General features: G+C 34.8%; 1 protein-coding gene and 1 long non-coding RNA gene across 2 annotated transcripts; one reads left to right on the top strand and one right to left on the bottom strand.

Annotated features, from left to right (window-relative positions):
- Positions 1-1,013: 1,013 nt before the first annotated feature.
- LOC124162832 (proton channel OtopLc-like) lies at positions 1,014-16,296 on the bottom strand. Its single transcript, XM_046539500.1, has 10 exons — positions 16,055-16,296; positions 13,896-14,004; positions 11,789-11,921; positions 10,263-10,484; positions 9,829-10,004; positions 8,440-8,755; positions 6,407-6,550; positions 4,301-4,629; positions 2,162-2,488; positions 1,014-1,990 (listed from the first exon to the last, which is right to left on the bottom strand). The coding sequence occupies exons 1-10, from the start codon at positions 16,057-16,059 to the stop codon at positions 1,676-1,678; spliced, it is 2,076 nt and encodes a 691-aa protein (XP_046395456.1). The 5' UTR covers positions 16,060-16,296; the 3' UTR covers positions 1,014-1,675.
- Positions 4,484-6,460, top strand: LOC124162833. Its single transcript, XR_006865687.1, has 3 exons — positions 4,484-4,574; positions 4,939-5,106; positions 6,386-6,460. It is a non-coding gene; the product is annotated as an uncharacterized LOC124162833 (long non-coding RNA).
- Positions 16,297-19,379: the final 3,083 nt, after the last annotated feature.

The raw sequence follows: 19,379 nt of genomic DNA on the forward strand, positions 1-19,379 counted from the left end.
GGGAAAATTGACAAGCCTGACACATTTTTTCTCGGCTCGGGGGGGCTCGGGCCCCCTCAGGCCCCATGGAGTCGGCGCCACTGGTCTCTGGTCAAATGACACTACATCAGCCCCCAGAAGGAACTCGAAGTTCATTGAAAAGTAGTGGTTGATGTAATAGGCAATAGAGGTTGGGAAAGTGAACTTAGGGGCCTTAGCGAGTCGACATTATTATTGGCTTGCTTGAGTGGTGGCAAGACCAATGTGCCTCTTTCAGGGGTCACTGAACCTCTGAAGTCAGGAGTCATAAGGAAAAATCAGCCAAAATAGCGTGTAGCATGCAAAAAGTTTTCCTATTGTAGGCACCGGTAGGAAAGGGTTTAAAGCTTGGCAAAACATATGGCCCTGCATTCAGTTGGGTACCCACTCATCATGAGTGTATTGTCTCTGTTCATTGCCCATTCCTACAACCTTACCCAGCATTGTGAAGTACAACCTTACCCATCATCGCCTGTGGCTTACTGCCATGGTCATTTATGGCCTAGCCAGATGATTGCCTTGCATGCTGACACTGAGGGAAGGCAAAGGGTATCCTCCCAAAAGAGGCCTGCATAGCTCTGGGAAATAATAGTGAGCGACTACCTCTGAAGTAGTTCCCACCCTCACCCTTTTGGTCCTTGCTTTTACCGAGAAGGGGTGAGAGTCTCTTTATCTTTCCATGTTTCTTTTCTTGCTGAGTGCAATCATACTTTTCATGAGAATGCAGGCCTTCAGCAAAATTCGTATCCTCGTAGCATTGCACAGCATAATATTCACATGTTGAGGTGGTTTACAATTAGATGTGGATGCTACTCATAGGTATACTTGGTCAGTAGTATTAATTAGAAATACAAAGTTAATAAATTCCATACTTGTTCTTTTCAACATGCATTAGTGAAAATACATAGGTATAAGAGTACCAACTGATATTTGTGTTTGACTTAACTAGTCCCTCTTTCTTTGAACATAAGTTTATTAAAGAGCATCAACAATTATAATAAATAAAAACAATGTAAACTTAATAAATTACAACAAAAACAGAAAACAAAGCTATTACAAGTATTATGGAGTGTTACATAATTGTAATATGGATTAGTACTTCATAGCTTTCATATCAAACTATGCCATACAGATTTATGATGCTGAGAGAATGTCATGTAATTTTTGTTGGCTACATTGCTTTTATAAAGGTTTGCTTTATTCCAGAGAAGATTTCAGAAGCTTGACGTTGTCATGAAAAAACTGCATGGAACTTCCTGAAATATGAGCCATTGAGCATCCAATAATTTTAACCTGCAATTGATTTTCAGGAACTGGTGGTGCTATGGGTGGAAGTTCAATACGTTAGTTAATGTTAATGAAAGTATCACTTGACAATTTACTCGGCCAGTTTAAATTTTCCTTATTAAATTGTCAATAACTTAACCTTTAGTGCTTAACCAATTTTTTTTTATTCAAAGTGTTTCCAAAAACAAGATTCTGAATATTCTCTGCTTATAGGAATGCTGCTATGTTAAATTTACAGCATTGAGAAATCTGTTTGCAATTTTAACCATATCCTGTCTGGATATCTGAGAAAAATGAGTCTACTTTGATACGAACATTTCCTTAAATACTTATGTAAAATATCTTATCACTGAGAAATATTTTGTGCTAATCATCCTCCTGGCTCATATGCAGACTTCCATATATCTACAAGACAAACTGAAGAATGAAAGCGATAAAACATTGTCAAGGGAAGTGTCATATGGCTAAGCATTGTCCAAAGAACACTCCCATAGAATTCATTTCTGTCATCTCGCACAGCTTGCGACTTAATTTCGAATGTTTCAATGAACCACATGGCAACATTGCAAACAACTAAAAATGTTATTAATTCTCTTCCTGGTTTAAGCCTCTGGAAGTGTAGTGAATTTGAGCATCTTCTCAAACCATCGATGATGAATGGTGTTTGTAGCAGTACTTGAATAACCTGTAAAAATATTGACCAAATATGCAGTACACTACATACAGTGGATGTCCATTTTCTTTAAAATGCAACACTTCTTCATCATTTATTCGCAAATTTTGTTTAATTTTAAATTTAACCTATTTTTATTTCCTACATTGTATGGAAAAAATAATGCAAGCAAAATATATTTACCTGCAGAATTGTATTAGTAATGGAGAGGTAACTGGTTTTTTCAACAGCAGGCACTATGCTGAAAATGGCATACAAGAAAAATGCAGGAATACACAAAAATAATAGCAGATCATCAAGGAATGATACTGGATGATGATTTATGTCAAGCCTGCTTATTTGATGATAAGCTACTCCTGAAGTCAATGTCATAACCACCAGTAGTGTCAACTCGGTAATTGCATTAACTACTAGTCCTGTTTCAACATATTCTTTGTCAGCCATTGCCACAAAAAACAGGATGATGCTCACTACAGATCCCACTAGAATTATTAATCCAGCAAATAGCCCCTGAAAGTTAAAATGGAAAATAGAATTAGAATGCATGTCTTGTTGATAATTTCACATTCTTATATTAATATGTAATTACTGATAACCTGTTCAAAAATTGGAACATTGTGTAGGAATTAGAACTGGGGACAATAAAGGTCGATTTTAACCTTGAAGATATTTCATTCGGAGTGGCTCCCTTCCGTTCAACTCCCACTTGATGACTTGCCTTATACTCATATACCTACTCCTCACTCCTCGTTCATCCTGTCCAAACTCCCTGTCTTCTTACCAAGGCCACTTTCAATAGAATTGCTAACATTATGGTGGTTGTCTTGCAAATTTGATATCCTATGCAGAAGCGACACCAAATTCAGCGGCAAATAATTTTACCCACGACTTTACATGTTTGACTCTATCCCTAAATTTGTTAGGTCATTGATGTAAAACTCTTAGATTTCGATTATGCGACCTTGCGGATTTGATATTTTTTTTCAAAAAGTGTTAATTTATTCTTAGTTGACAAATTTTTCCGTATTTTTACAATTTGTAGCAATTTTAGTCTCACTAACTTTAATTTTGATATCCAAATACCTACCATGCAGTAATATTCTGTTTGCAAAATGAAGTTATCAATGCATTCTTTTGGGAAACTAAATTGACTTTTGGGAGATATGTAGTTGCAGAGCCAGAATTGGGGAGTGACTGAGTTACTGGTGATGATTGCATCTCATTTACTTTTTACTTGCAATTGTTACATTTAAAAAAAAAAGCTAATTTCTTTTAATCATCTCATTGATTTCTAAAAGTGATCATTAATTTTTGATGCAAACCCTACCAGGGCATGTAATTGTTATATGTTTGTACCCTGTGAATGAGTGTACATACACTCACGTGCATTACTTTGCCAATAAGCAATGCAGTCACAGTCAAAATGGTTAGAGGAAGTGAAAAACTGGAAATGTTATCCTAGGGGCTGTTCATGTATTACGTAATACAATTTGAAACAAACGTACCATTTTTGTCTCCACCTTATTTCGTAAGACAATTCAAAATTCTCCATACTTTGCACCCCCTCCCTATTACTGTTATGTAAGACTTCCTTCATTAGACGAAGTAAGATGATCCCTAACCCTCCTCTCCAGCAATGTCTAATGTAATGCTTGAATTCAGTATCTTTGATGCATAGACCTCGTGTCACATTAAAAAAAATGTTCTGAAAAGTAAATCCTATTCTCGTAAGTGTAACTAGTAGTTTTTTTTATTATAATTGTTTATTTTAACTGATTACAATTTTTTTAAAAGCAACTTTAAGTGAGCCAATTACATTTTTGTGGCTCTTCACTCATCTCTGCATAGAACTTACTTATGTAATTTAATATCTACCTTATAATACCCTCCCAATATTTTGTCAACATAAATTGCAGAAGTTGGTTTCTGACACAACTGCTGCTTAAAGAAATCTATAAAAATGGCAAGAGGCCAAAAGACAAGCTGCTTCAATCTTCTGAAGGGTGAAGAATTTGTTACTAGAGGCTTTCATTAAACTCCAATCATCATTCTTTGTTTACAGAACCTGCTCATCTTTAAGGTTACAGTTTTAAGATGAAAGGTGTTATAGTTTGAGTACAAGTTAATAAATCAAATTCAGATATAAACATTTTATCGTAAAATTCTACCATAACACCAAGAATGTTTGCCTTCAAGGTTATATCATGAAAACGGAAGAATTTGTATTCATTATACAAATACATTAGACATGAAGGAATGCTCCTTCAGTAGTACTATGATTCCCCTGGTGCCAATTTCATACTCTCTGATTGAATGCCATACCTTATTTGCAGAATGACAATCAGCATGTATGACTAAGTTGCTGGTAAAGTAGTTTTCTCTGAAATGAGTGGCAGAATGAGTCCAGTGGCACCGCTCTCTTTTGTTGTGATCTAAAGTTCCATCGTTTCTTAGCCACCATTCTCCTACACTCAGTGGTGCAGCACTGCTCCTGGATGAAATCCATTCATAAATTTCATTTCTGTCACATCTTCTCATGTCTGCTCCAAGTCTTGAACTCAGTTTTCCAGCATATCCACCACAGCAACTTGAAGAGGTACTAATTGTTTTGCATCTTCCAATGTTTTGCCACATTATAAATAAGACTCCCACTGCAATTGAAAAATTTGGATTAAAAAACAGCTTTTTACAAAATACTTTTCGAAAGATGTCATTTTTTTATGAAAATTTTCAGTTCTACAGGTAACAGCATTTCATATAGATACCTACATCACAATTATTATTATTTCCATCTCAGATTTGTGTAAATTTTGAAAATTTTTACTGTGACATAAATAGTTTTAATTTTTAATCTTTTAGTTTTTTGTTGACAAATGCCATTTACTCTGAACAGTTCATCTAATCATTGTGAAACACTTTTGGTTTGATTTTTTCATGATTTTTCTGCTTTACTTTCTCAGGAGGAGTAATCAGGATTTACATGGCTAGTGGATTACTCATCAACCAACAGAAATTGGTGTCTTTTATACCAAGAGAAATTAATGAAGCTGGTGAAAGCTCTAAAAGAAAACTGAGTTTTCTGTGGTAGAGTAGTGATAGTCCTCTTGTCTTTTGTTAGACATTGTCAGGTGAGATAAATGCTTAAAGTTATTAATGGTATTTATGCATTTTAAAAACAAATATTGATTGGAGGCTAGTAGAAACTTGTGATTAGTGAGTATTAATTGATTGTGAGTACATTCGGGCGAGCGAGAGTTGTCTGATGACAGTGTAAAAGGAGGGGTGGAGAACCCTGTGCCAGCACCATTTGCAGCCAATCGCTGTCCCCCAAACGTACTTCACTCCCTTGCCTAGTCATGAAACGTTGTCACATGCATATGAAGCACTGAAACAAGCCTGAACTACCAAAATAAGCCCTTTCTTTGAATCACCTACATGAGGAATTCTTCCTTTGGGTCCGTCACGCTCGTCATCTCTTCCTGCTCCTTTCTTCACGGAAGCCTTTTGCTTATGCGTGACGTGGGTGTTTCAATTTCTTACCTGGCAACCTTGCCTTCAACCCCCAAATAGACCCTTCTGCCTGTCATCAGACAACTCTCAGTGCCCGGACTGTAGTATTAACTAGTTTCATTGTAAAAACTAGCATTTGCTTAAATAATCAACGAAATCAATTATAATAATTTGGGGTGAAAATAAATATTATGGGTACCCGCACATATCTTAATTTATAAATGCATATTATAATCATGTACGTACTATAATCTGCAGTGCATAGAGCAATTTAGATTGTATTAATAATATATGCATGTACAGTATGTTAACATATACATATATTTAACCTCTTATATCATCTATATGGATATGGGAAACATGTAAATAAGAGAAAGGGAGTGCAAATGCACAAAGGGAGTTGTTCGTTATGTTTGTACAAATAAATTCATAGGGTGGGAAAGAAAGGGATGGGAACATGCAATAGAAAAAAGATGAGGACAATGTACTGTAGTAGGAAAAAGTCAGATATCAGAGAGTAAAAATGCAGCCTGACTGGAACTCGAACCCGGAACCTCCCGGTTGCTGGCTGCTCTACCAGTTGCGCTACCTGGACGCCTAGATTTAGCATAATTTTGGCAGGGGCTTATGTACAGAAAACTCCCTTTCTCTTTATTTATGGTACATAAATGTACATGTTTCCCAAGTCCATTTAGACATAGTATATGTTAAAATTTATTATTATGGTAAATTTGAAGTGGAAAAATAATTTTTGATGCAATTTGGTGGGATGAATGAAGGGTATGTTCCGAAAAATGTTGATAGTATAGTTATTTAGATATTCTCAACTAAATAAATACTCACACCCTCACTAAGCAACTTAATTATGCAAAATCTATTCTCAATATACTTCAGCAGGTCTTAAAGTGGGCAACTTACCTACAAGTATGCTGTACTCAATGGTAAATGGGTACAAATATGGTGAAATATTGTCAAAAATGGTTGATAAATGGGTTGTACCCCGACAGTTGTGTGAAAAATAAGTGCTGCTGTTCAGGAAATGAAACAAATCCTTGGCTCCACCTAAAATGAAAATCATATTGGGCAAAAGAACAGGTATGTGTTAAATTTGACCAGCATTTAATTATTGCTATATGAAAACAGAATGCTTTAACCCTTTTACTGCCAGCCCATTTTGGGTGGGATGTTTGAAGACTGCCAAGGCTATTTTCCAGACTTTGCAACATTTCAGATTTTTTAAATTTTCAGCTATTAATTTTATTTAATACATTTAGATTTTTTCCCAATACTTAAGATATATTTATTTATTATAACCATAGATATATTATGGGGGTTTACTTAAATTACAGCTGTTGAAAAGGCCACAATCATGAAAAAAAGTCAAATAAGTTGGGCCGATAAATCGGCCCCTGGCAGTTTTCGCTCAACCAGGCCTGGGCCGATATATCGGCCCGGTGGCAGTAAAAGGGTTAAGTTGATAACTCATTTTATGTAGTTCGCATCTCAATTAATATGCAAGACTTTGATTAGAAAAATTGCAGACATATATATGGATCAGAAATCAAATTCAGACCCCCTGAAAAACTTCTAAGTGATTTACACTAAAAAAACTGACTTAATGACAGTTGCCTTGTCATCTCAGCCAGCATATGGATAGAGGATTTTGAGTACTGTGGGGATCTTCTCAAGATAGAAAAAGCTATTGGCAATATCTAGACAATGCTCAAAATTTCAGGTCATAGCCAAAGGAATTCTCAATTTTTCTATGGCTATGTAGTTAATTTCTTTCACAATTTATTAGAGAAATATATCTGGAATTACTTTCTGTGTGAGATGAATGATTTAAATTTAGCTTGCACTTTCCAACATGGCCAGCATTTGTTTGCCTTTTTTGTTCAAGCTGACATTTTAATACCAGATATCCAATGATGGAGACTGGAAAGTAGTCATATTGTGTATTATTTATGGCATAAATGTCTTCAGTTTAAGCATTTGGTTTCAAAGGGGAGCAATTGTGATGCCAATTACTATATGTATGGTAAATAACATTGTTCTAAGGTATGGAAACATATACCATATATTAGAAACATATATTAGAGAATCATTCTATGAGGAAGAATGATCCAACGATCAAATCGTTAGATTTCCAGATCTCACAGCCATCCCTGGTCTACTCGAGTTGAATCCCCTCTGGATCTTTCCTTCTGGGATAGTGAAACCATGTTGCAGGTGTGTATCATTGTGCCATAGGATACTATCCGAGGATTTTTGGATTGCTAACAACCTGTGCTAGCTGGGTATATGTTTCCATACTCTGAGATAATTGTCCTTGGGAAGCAGTTTTCACAAATTCAAGGTCTAGATTTAATTCCAAGTCCAGGTAAATGACTTTTCTTCTTCAATTTAATACATTTTTACAATAATCTTCACTGGCTGATATCCTATAAATTTAACTTGTATTTTGTTCTCTATCTAAAAATATTTCATTCATAAGCTAGGTTTATTTTTCAATTTCAACTAAGTGACTTTTGAATCTATTTTTTTTAGAAAGATGTGACTTCGTATTTCTCGATTACATCCTAAAATTTATGGTGAGATGAATATTTTTACATTTTAATGTGACGCATGGGTTCATGAAGACAATTGCTCAAATTAAAAGGGGCTGATTGGATATTATTTATATTGGCACTCACATAAATTTTATGTAATAATGGCATTTTGATTTGATTTATTTCTTTTACCTGGCCCAGATGAGGCCACAATCCAGCCCCCTCTTCCTTTGGACCAGGGCTCCTCCTCTGGGCCAGGGCAATGTGGTAGTTGCTATGTTATTATGACAGTTGCAATAAAATCACTGTTTAAATTTGAGGTTCATTCATCTCATTAATTATTTTTTTAAATTTGCTTTCTTCAAATATTCTCCTATCAGTTATTGAATTTGTTGTACTTACGCTCCTTATAACTTGTCAATGGAAGTGATGAGAGAATATCTAGATTCTCAAACTTGGAAGACGGTGTTGATATGGAAAGTTTCTCTGATTCCTCCCAAAATGTTGATGTGGATATAGACTCATGTGCTGATGCTTCAGCATAGTTATCATCTTCAGGGGAGTCTCTTCTTGAATCATGATGGTTGTTGGATGTGGCAGTATGGTGAAGGGAATCCATAGTTTCCCTCAAAATTGTCCAAATCCAGAAGCATAGACTGGATGCTATACAGTGCATCAAGGCAAATTTAGCCAATTCCTGGCACCGATTGATGATGACCTGAATTAGGAAACTTTTTGATTTTTATAATGTTTCATATATTTCATGTTGTTTATTTTAATTTATAATCCAAACGCAGACCATGTATTGTGTTTAGTTGTTTCTAACTCAGCTTATTTCCTGAAGGGACAGACAGCCTCTTACAGAATGTGAGTTGAGCATCAATTCTGAGTATGTTGTGGTTCCATGCTAAATTGTTATTGCCACTCCATTTTGCAAATACTACATGTTACGAATTGTGAAAATCTTGCACAGTCAGTAACAGTTTTTACCAGGGGAGAAAAAATACCCCTGATGTATAGGCAGTGTTACATACACACAGGTCGAACGTCATTTTAGTTTTTTTATGATTTCTTGCCTTTTTTTATTCTCAATCGACTTAAAAATTCATAGTGTTATTGGAAAGTTTGAAGTGTGTCTTATGAATTGGTTTACTCAGAGTTGGATTATTATGCAGCAAAATTTGGTTTTACCCAAACATTTAAATTCTGCCTTTCATCGAATGAGAGAACAGTAACCTTTAGATTATCAAGAATATGTATCCATAATACTTTAATAAAATAATTGAAACAGTGATAGTATAAATATATAGCTAGTATAAAAAATTCTTCAATTGGATGATCGCTTCATAATATATATGTACCTCTTGCCATTTTCCCTCCTTTACCTTGTTTATTGCCTTCATTGACATTTATCTAGCATTGTCTGACTTTTAATGTCTTAGCTTTTGTTAATCAGTGAATGGAGTAATAATCATGAAATTGTATTCTGTTGTTACATTTTTACTTAAGTTAGGTTGCTTAAAGAAATACAGACATACATTTAAGCCCGAAAAATTCTGGAAATTTCAAGAGGTTAAATTTCAGTTTTTTGTGGTTATTTCTATGAATTTGTGATTATAAGTATGTGCCTCTTTAGAAAGGAAATACTAAATTTGAATTTATTTTGTCTGAAAAATGTGGCATGTTGACTTGACTTAGTGTATGAATCAATGAGCATGTATATTGTACATTTTATCAACAATTATTGCACTAATTTTGTTTTGATATGTCAGCTTAGTAATGGGTACTTACGTTTGAATATTTGAAAATGAAAAATAACTGAAAGAATGAATAAGTTGGATAAATTATGTCTAGGACCAGAGTAGCTACATTTGCACAATTAGCAAATTCTTCAGAGTCTGATGTGAAAAACACTATTTGATGACCGAGGAGTAGACCACTATGTATAAGGTGGCCAAAACAGAAGCCTGAAACAGAATGACATTAAAATTTTTTATAATGTATTTGATGCAATAAGTGAATTTAATTCATTTAATTTAATTTGCATGCTGGAGGGACCTGAATAGGGGCAACCAGAGTACTATGACTCCCTGTGTCTTAAGGGGCTTTCTCTTGATTCATCAACTACAGATGTATTAAATTAAGGAATTTGTTTCTTGCAAGAGCTTCCCATGGTTAGCCGTCTCATCTTATGTATATATTATGAAAGAAGGAATTTTATATACCTGCTGCTCCTGCTTTTAAATAAAAACTTCCGGAATGCCTTCCTTGACTGAAGCAATACCCATGTTTTCCTTCATTACTGTTAATCATTGCCTCACTCCCACTGTGAAGACTTGAAGATGAGGTTCTTGAATATGGTGGCATTGTTGTCCATGGCATTTGGAGTGCGAGATGTAGATCTCTTTCATTATTCACCTGGTAATGCATACTTTCTCTTGAAGAACCTATTAGAGATTCAGGAATGATGTAACTTTGACAGATATTTGGCGTATTTTAAACCAGATGCATTGCAGACTACTGGATAGAACTTATTTTCTAAATTTCATAAAGTAAACAGTATGTAAATCTGAGCTTTCCTCTGTAAGATAATGGTGGGCAAACTGCATAATTCTAAGTGCACCGAAAACCTCAAACCTCCCCCACCAAATCATTGCTGAAACCCTCGTGACATCAATTTCATCATAATAACTAGCAGCAGCCTGGTGCTGGGGCATCAATGCACTGGGATGGGCAAGCACAGCTAAATGCCCTGCCAGTAGAGTTCCCTGTTTTTAGTTATATTTCCTGCTCTGTTATCAACCAAGGTTCTACATAAAGTATTGATCATTTATCCAAAAAATATGTAGACACCAGTGTTTGAAAGCAGTTTTTTTCAGGTAATTTTGAAGGAAACAGTTGGATTCATCTGAGAGGATTATTTTGATGCAAGAGTGTAGTTTGTAGCTTAAGTAGTACATTATGACTTTCACCATGCTAATTATGTGATAAAGGGAGTCTAGTCAAAATGCAGAACTGGAACTTTTTTCATCTTCAATGACTTTTTGGTTGTGGGTTGATTCAGGTCTCAGATTCGAGAGCGATTAATTGCCACAATATGGCATAATAGGCTAAACAAATTTATTTTGGAGAGCATTGTAGCTTAGTGGGTATAGCACTCAGCTACCAATTTAGGGGTCCCGAGTTCATATCCTGGGTCATAAGCCTTTGGACATCTTCAAACAAAATCCTCGAAGTGCAAGGTGGCCCAGGGAAAGGATCTGGACCCCCTGAATGTGATATGTATTTGCATTCCTGTGGTTTAGTTTGAGATGAGCTCTACCCTCAGCTATCCAGAACAACCTTCAGGTTGAATCACTGAGTGAGTGAGTGAAGCAGTCGTTGATGAATTTTGTCATTTTTCTCAGATATTTCAGAACAATATAATCTCCACGTTTACCAGGAAGTTTTTGCCCATAGAGATGGAGTACTCGGTGAGCAAGGAAACACTTGCATTGCACTTTACATTTACAGCACTTTACGTAATCCATTTGTTGACAAATGAATTGATTAAATTCTGAGTGGATTTAAATATCATAGGCTATACAAATCATGGTTTGATTACCAAAATTTGTAATAATGCTACTTTCCATGCCTTAAGCTGAATATGTACTATCTTTAAAATTAATGGATGCGGAAGTCATTATCAGGGACACTCTTTAATGATTTTTCTTGTGTGCATATTATTTTTTCAATTGTCAGACAGACATACCTGTTTTTCCTACTGAATATTCTGCTCTCATGTTTGATGCTGTTATGTCTTTTCTTTTCAAGTGCCTTTTGATGTCCATATAAATGAAGATTAGCCATAGTAAACCCATCGACATGAGGTAGATGCTAAATACCTGAGGAAAAGAACCATACTTTACATATTATAATGAAAACTATTTAGTGACCTTTGATTCCAGCATATGTTCTGGTGAGTGCATACAAGAATTATTGAATCTAGAAATTATACATACTGAATACAATCAGATTGAATAAGTCTCGATATCACACCACAGACAACATGTTTGTGTAATGTGCATAATTTACATTTATGATGCATACATTTCAGCTATGCCATTATTTTAATACCTGGTTGAAATCATATGCTCGGAGGTTGGTATTCGTATGATATATGTATTTGCAGTCAGACCTCTCAATAGTTATGAGCTTTCTTCGAAGGGAAAAAATGTCCAAAATTTAGAAATATTATGTGCTATTTAGAGGGGTCTGCACTTAGAACATATTTTTGGATGTGGTAACTAGGTAACATACCTAATTTACTAAATGAAAGGTATTTATATATTTCAGTTAATATTTATCGTATTTTAAAATTGAAAATAATCCTTTTACTATTTTCTTTTATTAATTAATTAGCATTTTATGAAAATGTTATTAACTATTCCCAACATCAACCAAGCAAAAAACCTTGTATTCTGTAAATAGGGGAATATTCAAATTGGAACTACGTATGTACTTTAAAGTATTGATTGAAAGTATCAATTGATTAGAATTATATACACAGGTTATTTACATTAATTGTGAAGCTTACTGTGTATAGGTACTACCCTGTGTATATATGTATTTCTTCATCCTAAGTCAAAATGTTCGGCAAAAATTATTGTTTTATTTATCAAAAACAGAATTTTATCCACAAAAATAATTTTCTTCCAAGGAATTTTCCTGTTAATGATTTGTTTCCTTTCATTTTTTTAACTTTCCTAACTTCAACTTGTTTGAGATGAAGCTTTATTTAAGTAAACAATAGCCTTTTTGCTTCTTTTTTTTGTTGAATTTTTAACCCCTCTATTGTTTTGTCTTAAGTATGCTTTGTTTTTATTAGCTAGCCAGTACATAATTATATTTCTATTCTAAAATGGCTCATTGTGGTATATGATCAAAGATTTTCTAGCAGAATACCTCATGGGCTGGTTCAATTATTGGAGGTTTTTGGAAGAAAATAGGGTTTATTTGCAAGTGTTAGTACCATAAGACTTGAATTTTCTGCTCCCAGTGCCTGAAAAAATGTATAATTATAAAGATAATAATAATTATAAAGATATACATATTAATCTGAGGTGCCTGCTATGTGGTGGTGTCCACCATTCATAAGTGTCTACAGTAACGCTGAGTCCATGGGGCCTGAGGAGGCCCGAGCCCCCTCAAAAATTCGTTATGGGTGTGAGGAAGAAATGTTTCAGGCTTGTTGATTTTCCCTGGAGTGTCCAGATATCAAGATTCGAGTTATCAGGGTTCTAATGTTGATCATATGAATGCTTAAAAAACTTAAAACTCACTATTTATAAAATTTCCCAGGGCAAGATCCTCGGCTTGGGCCCCCCAATATTTTTTGTTAGTCAGCATCCCTGAGTGTCTATCAAGGGAGGTTTGAATGTATGTATATATTTTTTTTATATTTGTTATGTGAGTTATTAGCTCTTTAACCTTTTTAGTTACAATGGGTCATTTTGTCAGTTTGATGGCACTAAAATGAGAAATTTCCTGGGCCGAAGTATTGGTTGGGATATTGTTATGCTCTCACCCAATTTGGCTTTTACTGGTTATTAATATTTTTTTGTTTGTTGAATAGGAGAGTGCATATGATTAATAAAGTATTTTATCATTATATTTTATTTCAAGTGTGATGAAAACTATCTATGTCAACAGCTGCAACAAATTCTCTTTGTGGAAACATTCTAAATTAGAAAAAAATCCTGGTATTTGTTTGTAAAGTATTGGTTAAATCGCCTGGCTCTAAAATGGTTTAAAAAATGGAGAATACATTACCTTCAATGGGAGAAAAAATTAATGGAATGAAAAAAAGTTTAACTCACCTCTGCCATTATTGACTCAGCAGAAACTAGGTCACTTATGTAGATTACAATGCCGAGGGTGACTATGAATACAGCATATATGCAGCTCAGTATCACAGTCAAGTATCTGCTGCAGTGAATAATTTGGAAATTGGATGAGTATTAGGGTTGGAAGTCCTGCCTTATGTCTCTACCACTCTTTCCATGTTTCAAAAGTGATAATAAATAAAATATTTTTTGGCAATAAAGTAGAGTTAATTGTATTTCAGGATTTATGTATAATCATTTAGAAATGATATGACTTCCATTTCAAGCTGACTGCAGAGCATGGATGTTAGTGTAGTCTTCTTTGCCTGATGGAGCATGTCAATTTCATTGCAGTTGGTGTGATGTAAGTTATAACAAGAGAAATCGATTGAAAAACAAAGCCATGTGGCACTCTCTGGCCTTTGCGTCAAATTTTTACCAAAATAGGAATGAAAAAATCTATATTTTTGAGTTTACCCTGCTGAAAAATCTGTAGTCAAAGTGTTAAGTGAAATACCCTTTGAGAATAAATAAGTTTTGTTGAAGATATCAGCATTTGTGCATCTGAGTGAAATTATACGTTTTGAAATTATCTTGTATCTGATATCTATGATGGGTGGCTCTTTATATCTTTTTGCATATGTTTTTCTTTATGATCATCAGCTTTCTAGTGATCAAGCTTCAGCAATGTCAAAATTCTTACCATGTACATACAACATTTCATTTCTGGAAATTTTCGTTCACCATAATTATTACTTATGGTGATATTCTTCAATGCTCTTTTCAGGTGTAGTCAGCTTCGAGGTGTTTCTTTTTCTTTTTCTCCTGAAAACTTTTCCTAGTGTGTCAATAGCCTATGATTTACTTGCTTATATATATATATACATATATATATATATATAATTGAATTGATAAGGGTATTGAAATGTCATTACTTGTTTATGCATCAAATGGTTAATCGATGTTCTTTTCAATTGAATTTGTATGCATGAGGTGAACTTCTGCTTGGGGGCCTTATTCCACTAATCGTATGGCCGGCCGGGCCATAAGTCGAAATCGACCATAACTACGGCCTGGAGACATACGTATGGCTTTGAGCGATTCTACTCTGAGCGAAAGACTATAAGTCAGGTGGTAGCTATGGCCTAAAGGCTGTAATACTATGAGGTGGTCATAACACATGCCATGCGAAATAACATTGCTCGCCTAAGGAGTTATAAAATAAATTTACAAGGTGTCATCGATTATATAGCGATTGTTTCAAGAAATTTATGAATATTGCAGGGGAGCACCTACGGATTCATCGGGCATTAGCTCGATATATTAAAGAAAGACGTCGATTTCGTCAGGAGGATATGGGATACGTGTAGGTAATCCGTTCGCATACGATGATGATATTTTCATTAAATATTTCCGCGTGTCAAAAGAAGTTGTTACTTACTTTTTAAGTAAATATACTGGATGAACTAAAAGTTTGCTTGAAGTTAAAAAGTTAGAAATACTTTTTAAATGGATGCTCTGTTGGAGTGAACGGAGGAACGGGCTTTTATTTGCTTTCTGTGTGCTACATTTGTTCGCAGATTTCTTACTTATTTGTTTTGAAAAGCTGTAGGTAGCTTGCAATATCCGCTATTAAATGATTTATATTTTAAGATTCTCGTAGCATTACAGTTCATCAGGGAGGATATCAATGAAACATAGGGCAAGACATTTTTTTTGGCAGTAAGGCAATCTTCAGTAAGTCGAAGCGTAAAGGACAAATGTCGTCCACAAATCAAGGAAAGAATAGTCTCATATTAATGTTTTAATTTTGACATGACTTATCAGAAAAGTATTAGTGGTAGAAGTTATGAAGTGGAATGGGCACTTCATTGAGCAAGAGAATTAGCATAAGCATAATCAAATTTTAAATCAAGAATGAGTATTTGCGGGTATGACGTGTCAATCAGAAAATACATTACTTTACAGCATTAATTAAAATTCTGTCATGGCTTGAAAAAGTCATAATTTTCTGAACATGAATTGAGTGTTACTAATCAGTTTTGACGGTTGGGCTTTTGTGGTGTTAATTGCTTAATCCTGTGTCTTCATTATTAATTTAGTGACGTGTAAGTAAATAATGTTCAACTGAATATAAAGGCTTTCATGCTTACCACATCCTTTAGGAGTATTTTGTTTGCTTTTGTTAGTTAACCTCAGGGAGTTCTGGTTTTGGTTCCTCTTGCTTTCAGCTCAACCAAACCTCTCCAGAGTCATGCGGAATCCATTTTTCTGTTTACCCTGTAAACTCCACATTGTATCCCACCTTGAATGAAAAAGTTAATACATTAGATAACTCAAATTTCTGTTTGCATCGTATAATTTTGGTGGATATTATTTCTGGCTACTCCTTGAGCCTATTTCCTGCTGATACAATGTCTTATTGTCTATTATACATGTGTTAATATGATTTTTTCCCACTGCTGATTCTAGTTGTGATGTTATTCAGTTGTTTTATAAGCTAAATGAGGCCATATATTCATGAGATAGTGTTTATTTTTCATAATAGAGGAAATGCTGCTCTCAATCTTGAAACTTTAGCATCAAATTATATGAGAAGCGGTGTGAGATAGTAAAAGACATTGTACTAGTAAGTGGAAGTGTTCTTAAGGCATATCCCACCAACCTTATGGTGGTTCAGGTATACACACTAGGGTGGTGCGAAAAAACTCAAGTTCCAAATTTCGCGTCGTAATAGTGCGGAAAAGTTGCGATACGTTAGTACAAGAAAAACAAAAAAAGAATTATTAAAATCGGACACCATCTTCCGATCCCGCAAAGCACCTGAAAAAATGAAAAAAATTGTTTTTCTTTCGGGGTAAAAAAATTAAATTAAATTAATATATTTTAACGCTGTAACAAAAAATGATTACAAATAGTATAGGGTATTATTTATACATGCATATTTATGGCTTTTAACTGTTATTACCGATCACACAAGATCATTAAAAATGTATAAATTTTGCAATTTCGCTTATTTTTCAGAGTTTTGTAATAATTACTTGAGGATAATTTTTGAGAAGTTTTAATTAGCTCTTTAGATAAAAAATGACAATAAAACTGACCACTAGAATTGAAAGGCAAAATTGCACTTTAAAAAGGCAGCATGTTAACCCTATTGAAACCGATAGTGAAGATGTTGAGGTTTTAAATGACGCAACGCAAAGTTCAACAATCACGGAGAAATTTGTTTTCTAGGAAGATTGCATGCCTAGTACATCCAAAAATATATAAATCACCATGGAAAATGAGGGTAAAATTCCAAAGTACAGCTTTTCATTGTGATCAATACTCTCTCTCAATCTGGTCTCACCGTACAGCTGCTGCTATAGCATCAAGTGTACTTGTAGACATTGGTGTCATAACTGAAAAATATACTTCTAAGTTCATTGACCGATGTAGAATTAAAAGGGAAAAGAAAAATATTATAAGCGATTTACAGCAAATCCATCTTGATTTAGGTGAGCTACACGGTTATACTTTGACGGAAGGGTAGACAATACCATAGTAATAGAAATGATTGAATGGAAGGAGTACTGTCGGACAGTTATAGCGGAACACCATTCTCTAATAAAAGAACCGGCTTTTGTGTATTTGAGTTATGTTTCTCCAAGCTCCGGGTCTGCTAAAGATGTAGTGGTCTCCATACTATCTTCTCTGATCAAGGAGTATCATTAGAGTTCTTAGAGTTTGTTTGCTGTGATGGTACGAACATCAACATTAGATGGAAAGGTTGCACTATTAGAAAGCTCGTAAAACACCAATGACACCCGCTGCAGTGGGCAGTTGGGTTACTTCATTTCATTGAATTACTTTTGTCATATTTTTCAGTATTTAGATGGTGAAACAAGTGGCCAAAAATCATTTAGAGGGCCAATTGGACTAATATGAATGGTTATGGAAAGCTTCCAAACTGCATGTCCAAACAATTGAATGTGAAATTCTACAAGTTGATAGATAAATTTTGAGCAAGGACCAAAGATACCTTATTGACATTAGTCAAGCAATCACAAGTGGCGACTTTCCAAATGACTTAGCAAACCGGGATACTGGACCATTTTCACATGCTAGATGGCTCGTGTGAACAGAGCAAAGGAAACCTCTCGATACATACCTGGATATTAAAAGAAATTAGTTTTCCCTGTTATTGAACTTTGATCACGAAGAGAATGTATTGATGGCGATGGTTTTTGATTACAGAAGTCACATTAGAGAGCTAGGGCTAAAAAGAGTACTTAAAGCAAGACAGACTTAACCAAAAGGCAAACCTATCGTAAACTTCATTACTCCTACCATGAACTTCGAAATAACTGACCATATAGAATTGATTGACTTGATTGTAGTCAAACTATCTACTCCACCTCTTCTTATGAGAATAATTACTAATGAAGAAATAGCTTCCTTCATTGAAGCTGGCAATAAACAAGATTGGGATATTATAACTTCCCACATCACACGCAAGCAATGGAGCCGTGCGTGAAATTGGTAACGGAGGCATCCCTTAAGCTTTGTGGCTATCGATCCAGAGATGGATTTATTAGGGCTAATTCAAATCAAGGTCCATTATGCCAGACCTTACCACTAAATCGCAGTACAAAGTAGTTTTCAAAAGTTAAAATTTAATAGAAGAACAAAAAATTTAAATATTGTAGAAGCAGTAACCCTCATTGGTTGGATGGATGGAGGGTGTGGGTAGAACTAAAAGGAGCCACCTCTCCGCGGTGAGTTCTGGGTTGTTTAAATATTATTAAATCATATATAAACAAAGGAAGAGCGGCATAATCAAACATGTATTTTAGACTAAAACATTACCTTAAGTCAGCGGTTCCCAAAGTGGGGGTCGCGACCCCCAAGGGGGTCGTAGGCCGTTCGGAAAGGGGTCGCGAGATACTAATAATATGGTGAACAACGTACTTAAACTTGGACGACCATTTTTAGGGGGTCGCGGCTAAAAAGAATGAGCTAAAATGGGTCGCGGAAAGAAAAAGTTTGGGAACCGCTGCCTTAAGTTATTATGACACAACCCTGAAAAATCGGCTAAATTGCAAAATATATACATTTTTAATGATCTTGTATGATCGGTAATAACAGTTAAAAGCCATAAATATGCATATATAAATAATACCCTATGCTATTTGTAATCATTTTTTGCTACAGCGTTAAAAGATATTAATTTAATTTAATTTTTTTACAACGAAAAAAAACAACAATTTTTTTCATTTTTGTCATTTTTTCAGGTGCTTTGCGGGATCGGAAGATGACGTCCGAATTTAATAATTCTTTTTTTGTTTTTCTTGTACTAACGTATCGCAACTTTTCCGCACTATTACGACACGAAATTTGGAGCTTGAGTTTTTTCGCACCACCCTAATACACACTGACCAGCAACTGTCAAGAGGAGGAAGTAGATGGGGGAGTATTCAGCTGCATTATGGTACT

The sequence above is a fragment of the Ischnura elegans genome, chromosome 7 (genome assembly GCF_921293095.1).
Source record: "Ischnura elegans chromosome 7, ioIscEleg1.1, whole genome shotgun sequence".
Taxonomy (NCBI): Eukaryota; Metazoa; Arthropoda; class Insecta; order Odonata; family Coenagrionidae; genus Ischnura; species Ischnura elegans.

What these genes read in the sequence shown, in the direction of transcription:
- LOC124162832 (XM_046539500.1), bottom strand. An exon ending in ATTGACAAGTTATAAGGAGC is followed by an intron (nt 6,551 to 8,439) that starts GTAAGTACAACA and finishes TTTTCATTTTAG; the next exon opens with GTGGAGCCAAGGATTTGTTT. An exon ending in ATTGTCATTCTGCAAATAAG is followed by an intron (nt 2,489 to 4,300) that starts GTATGGCATTCA and finishes TTTAACTTTCAG; the next exon opens with GGGCTATTTGCTGGATTAAT.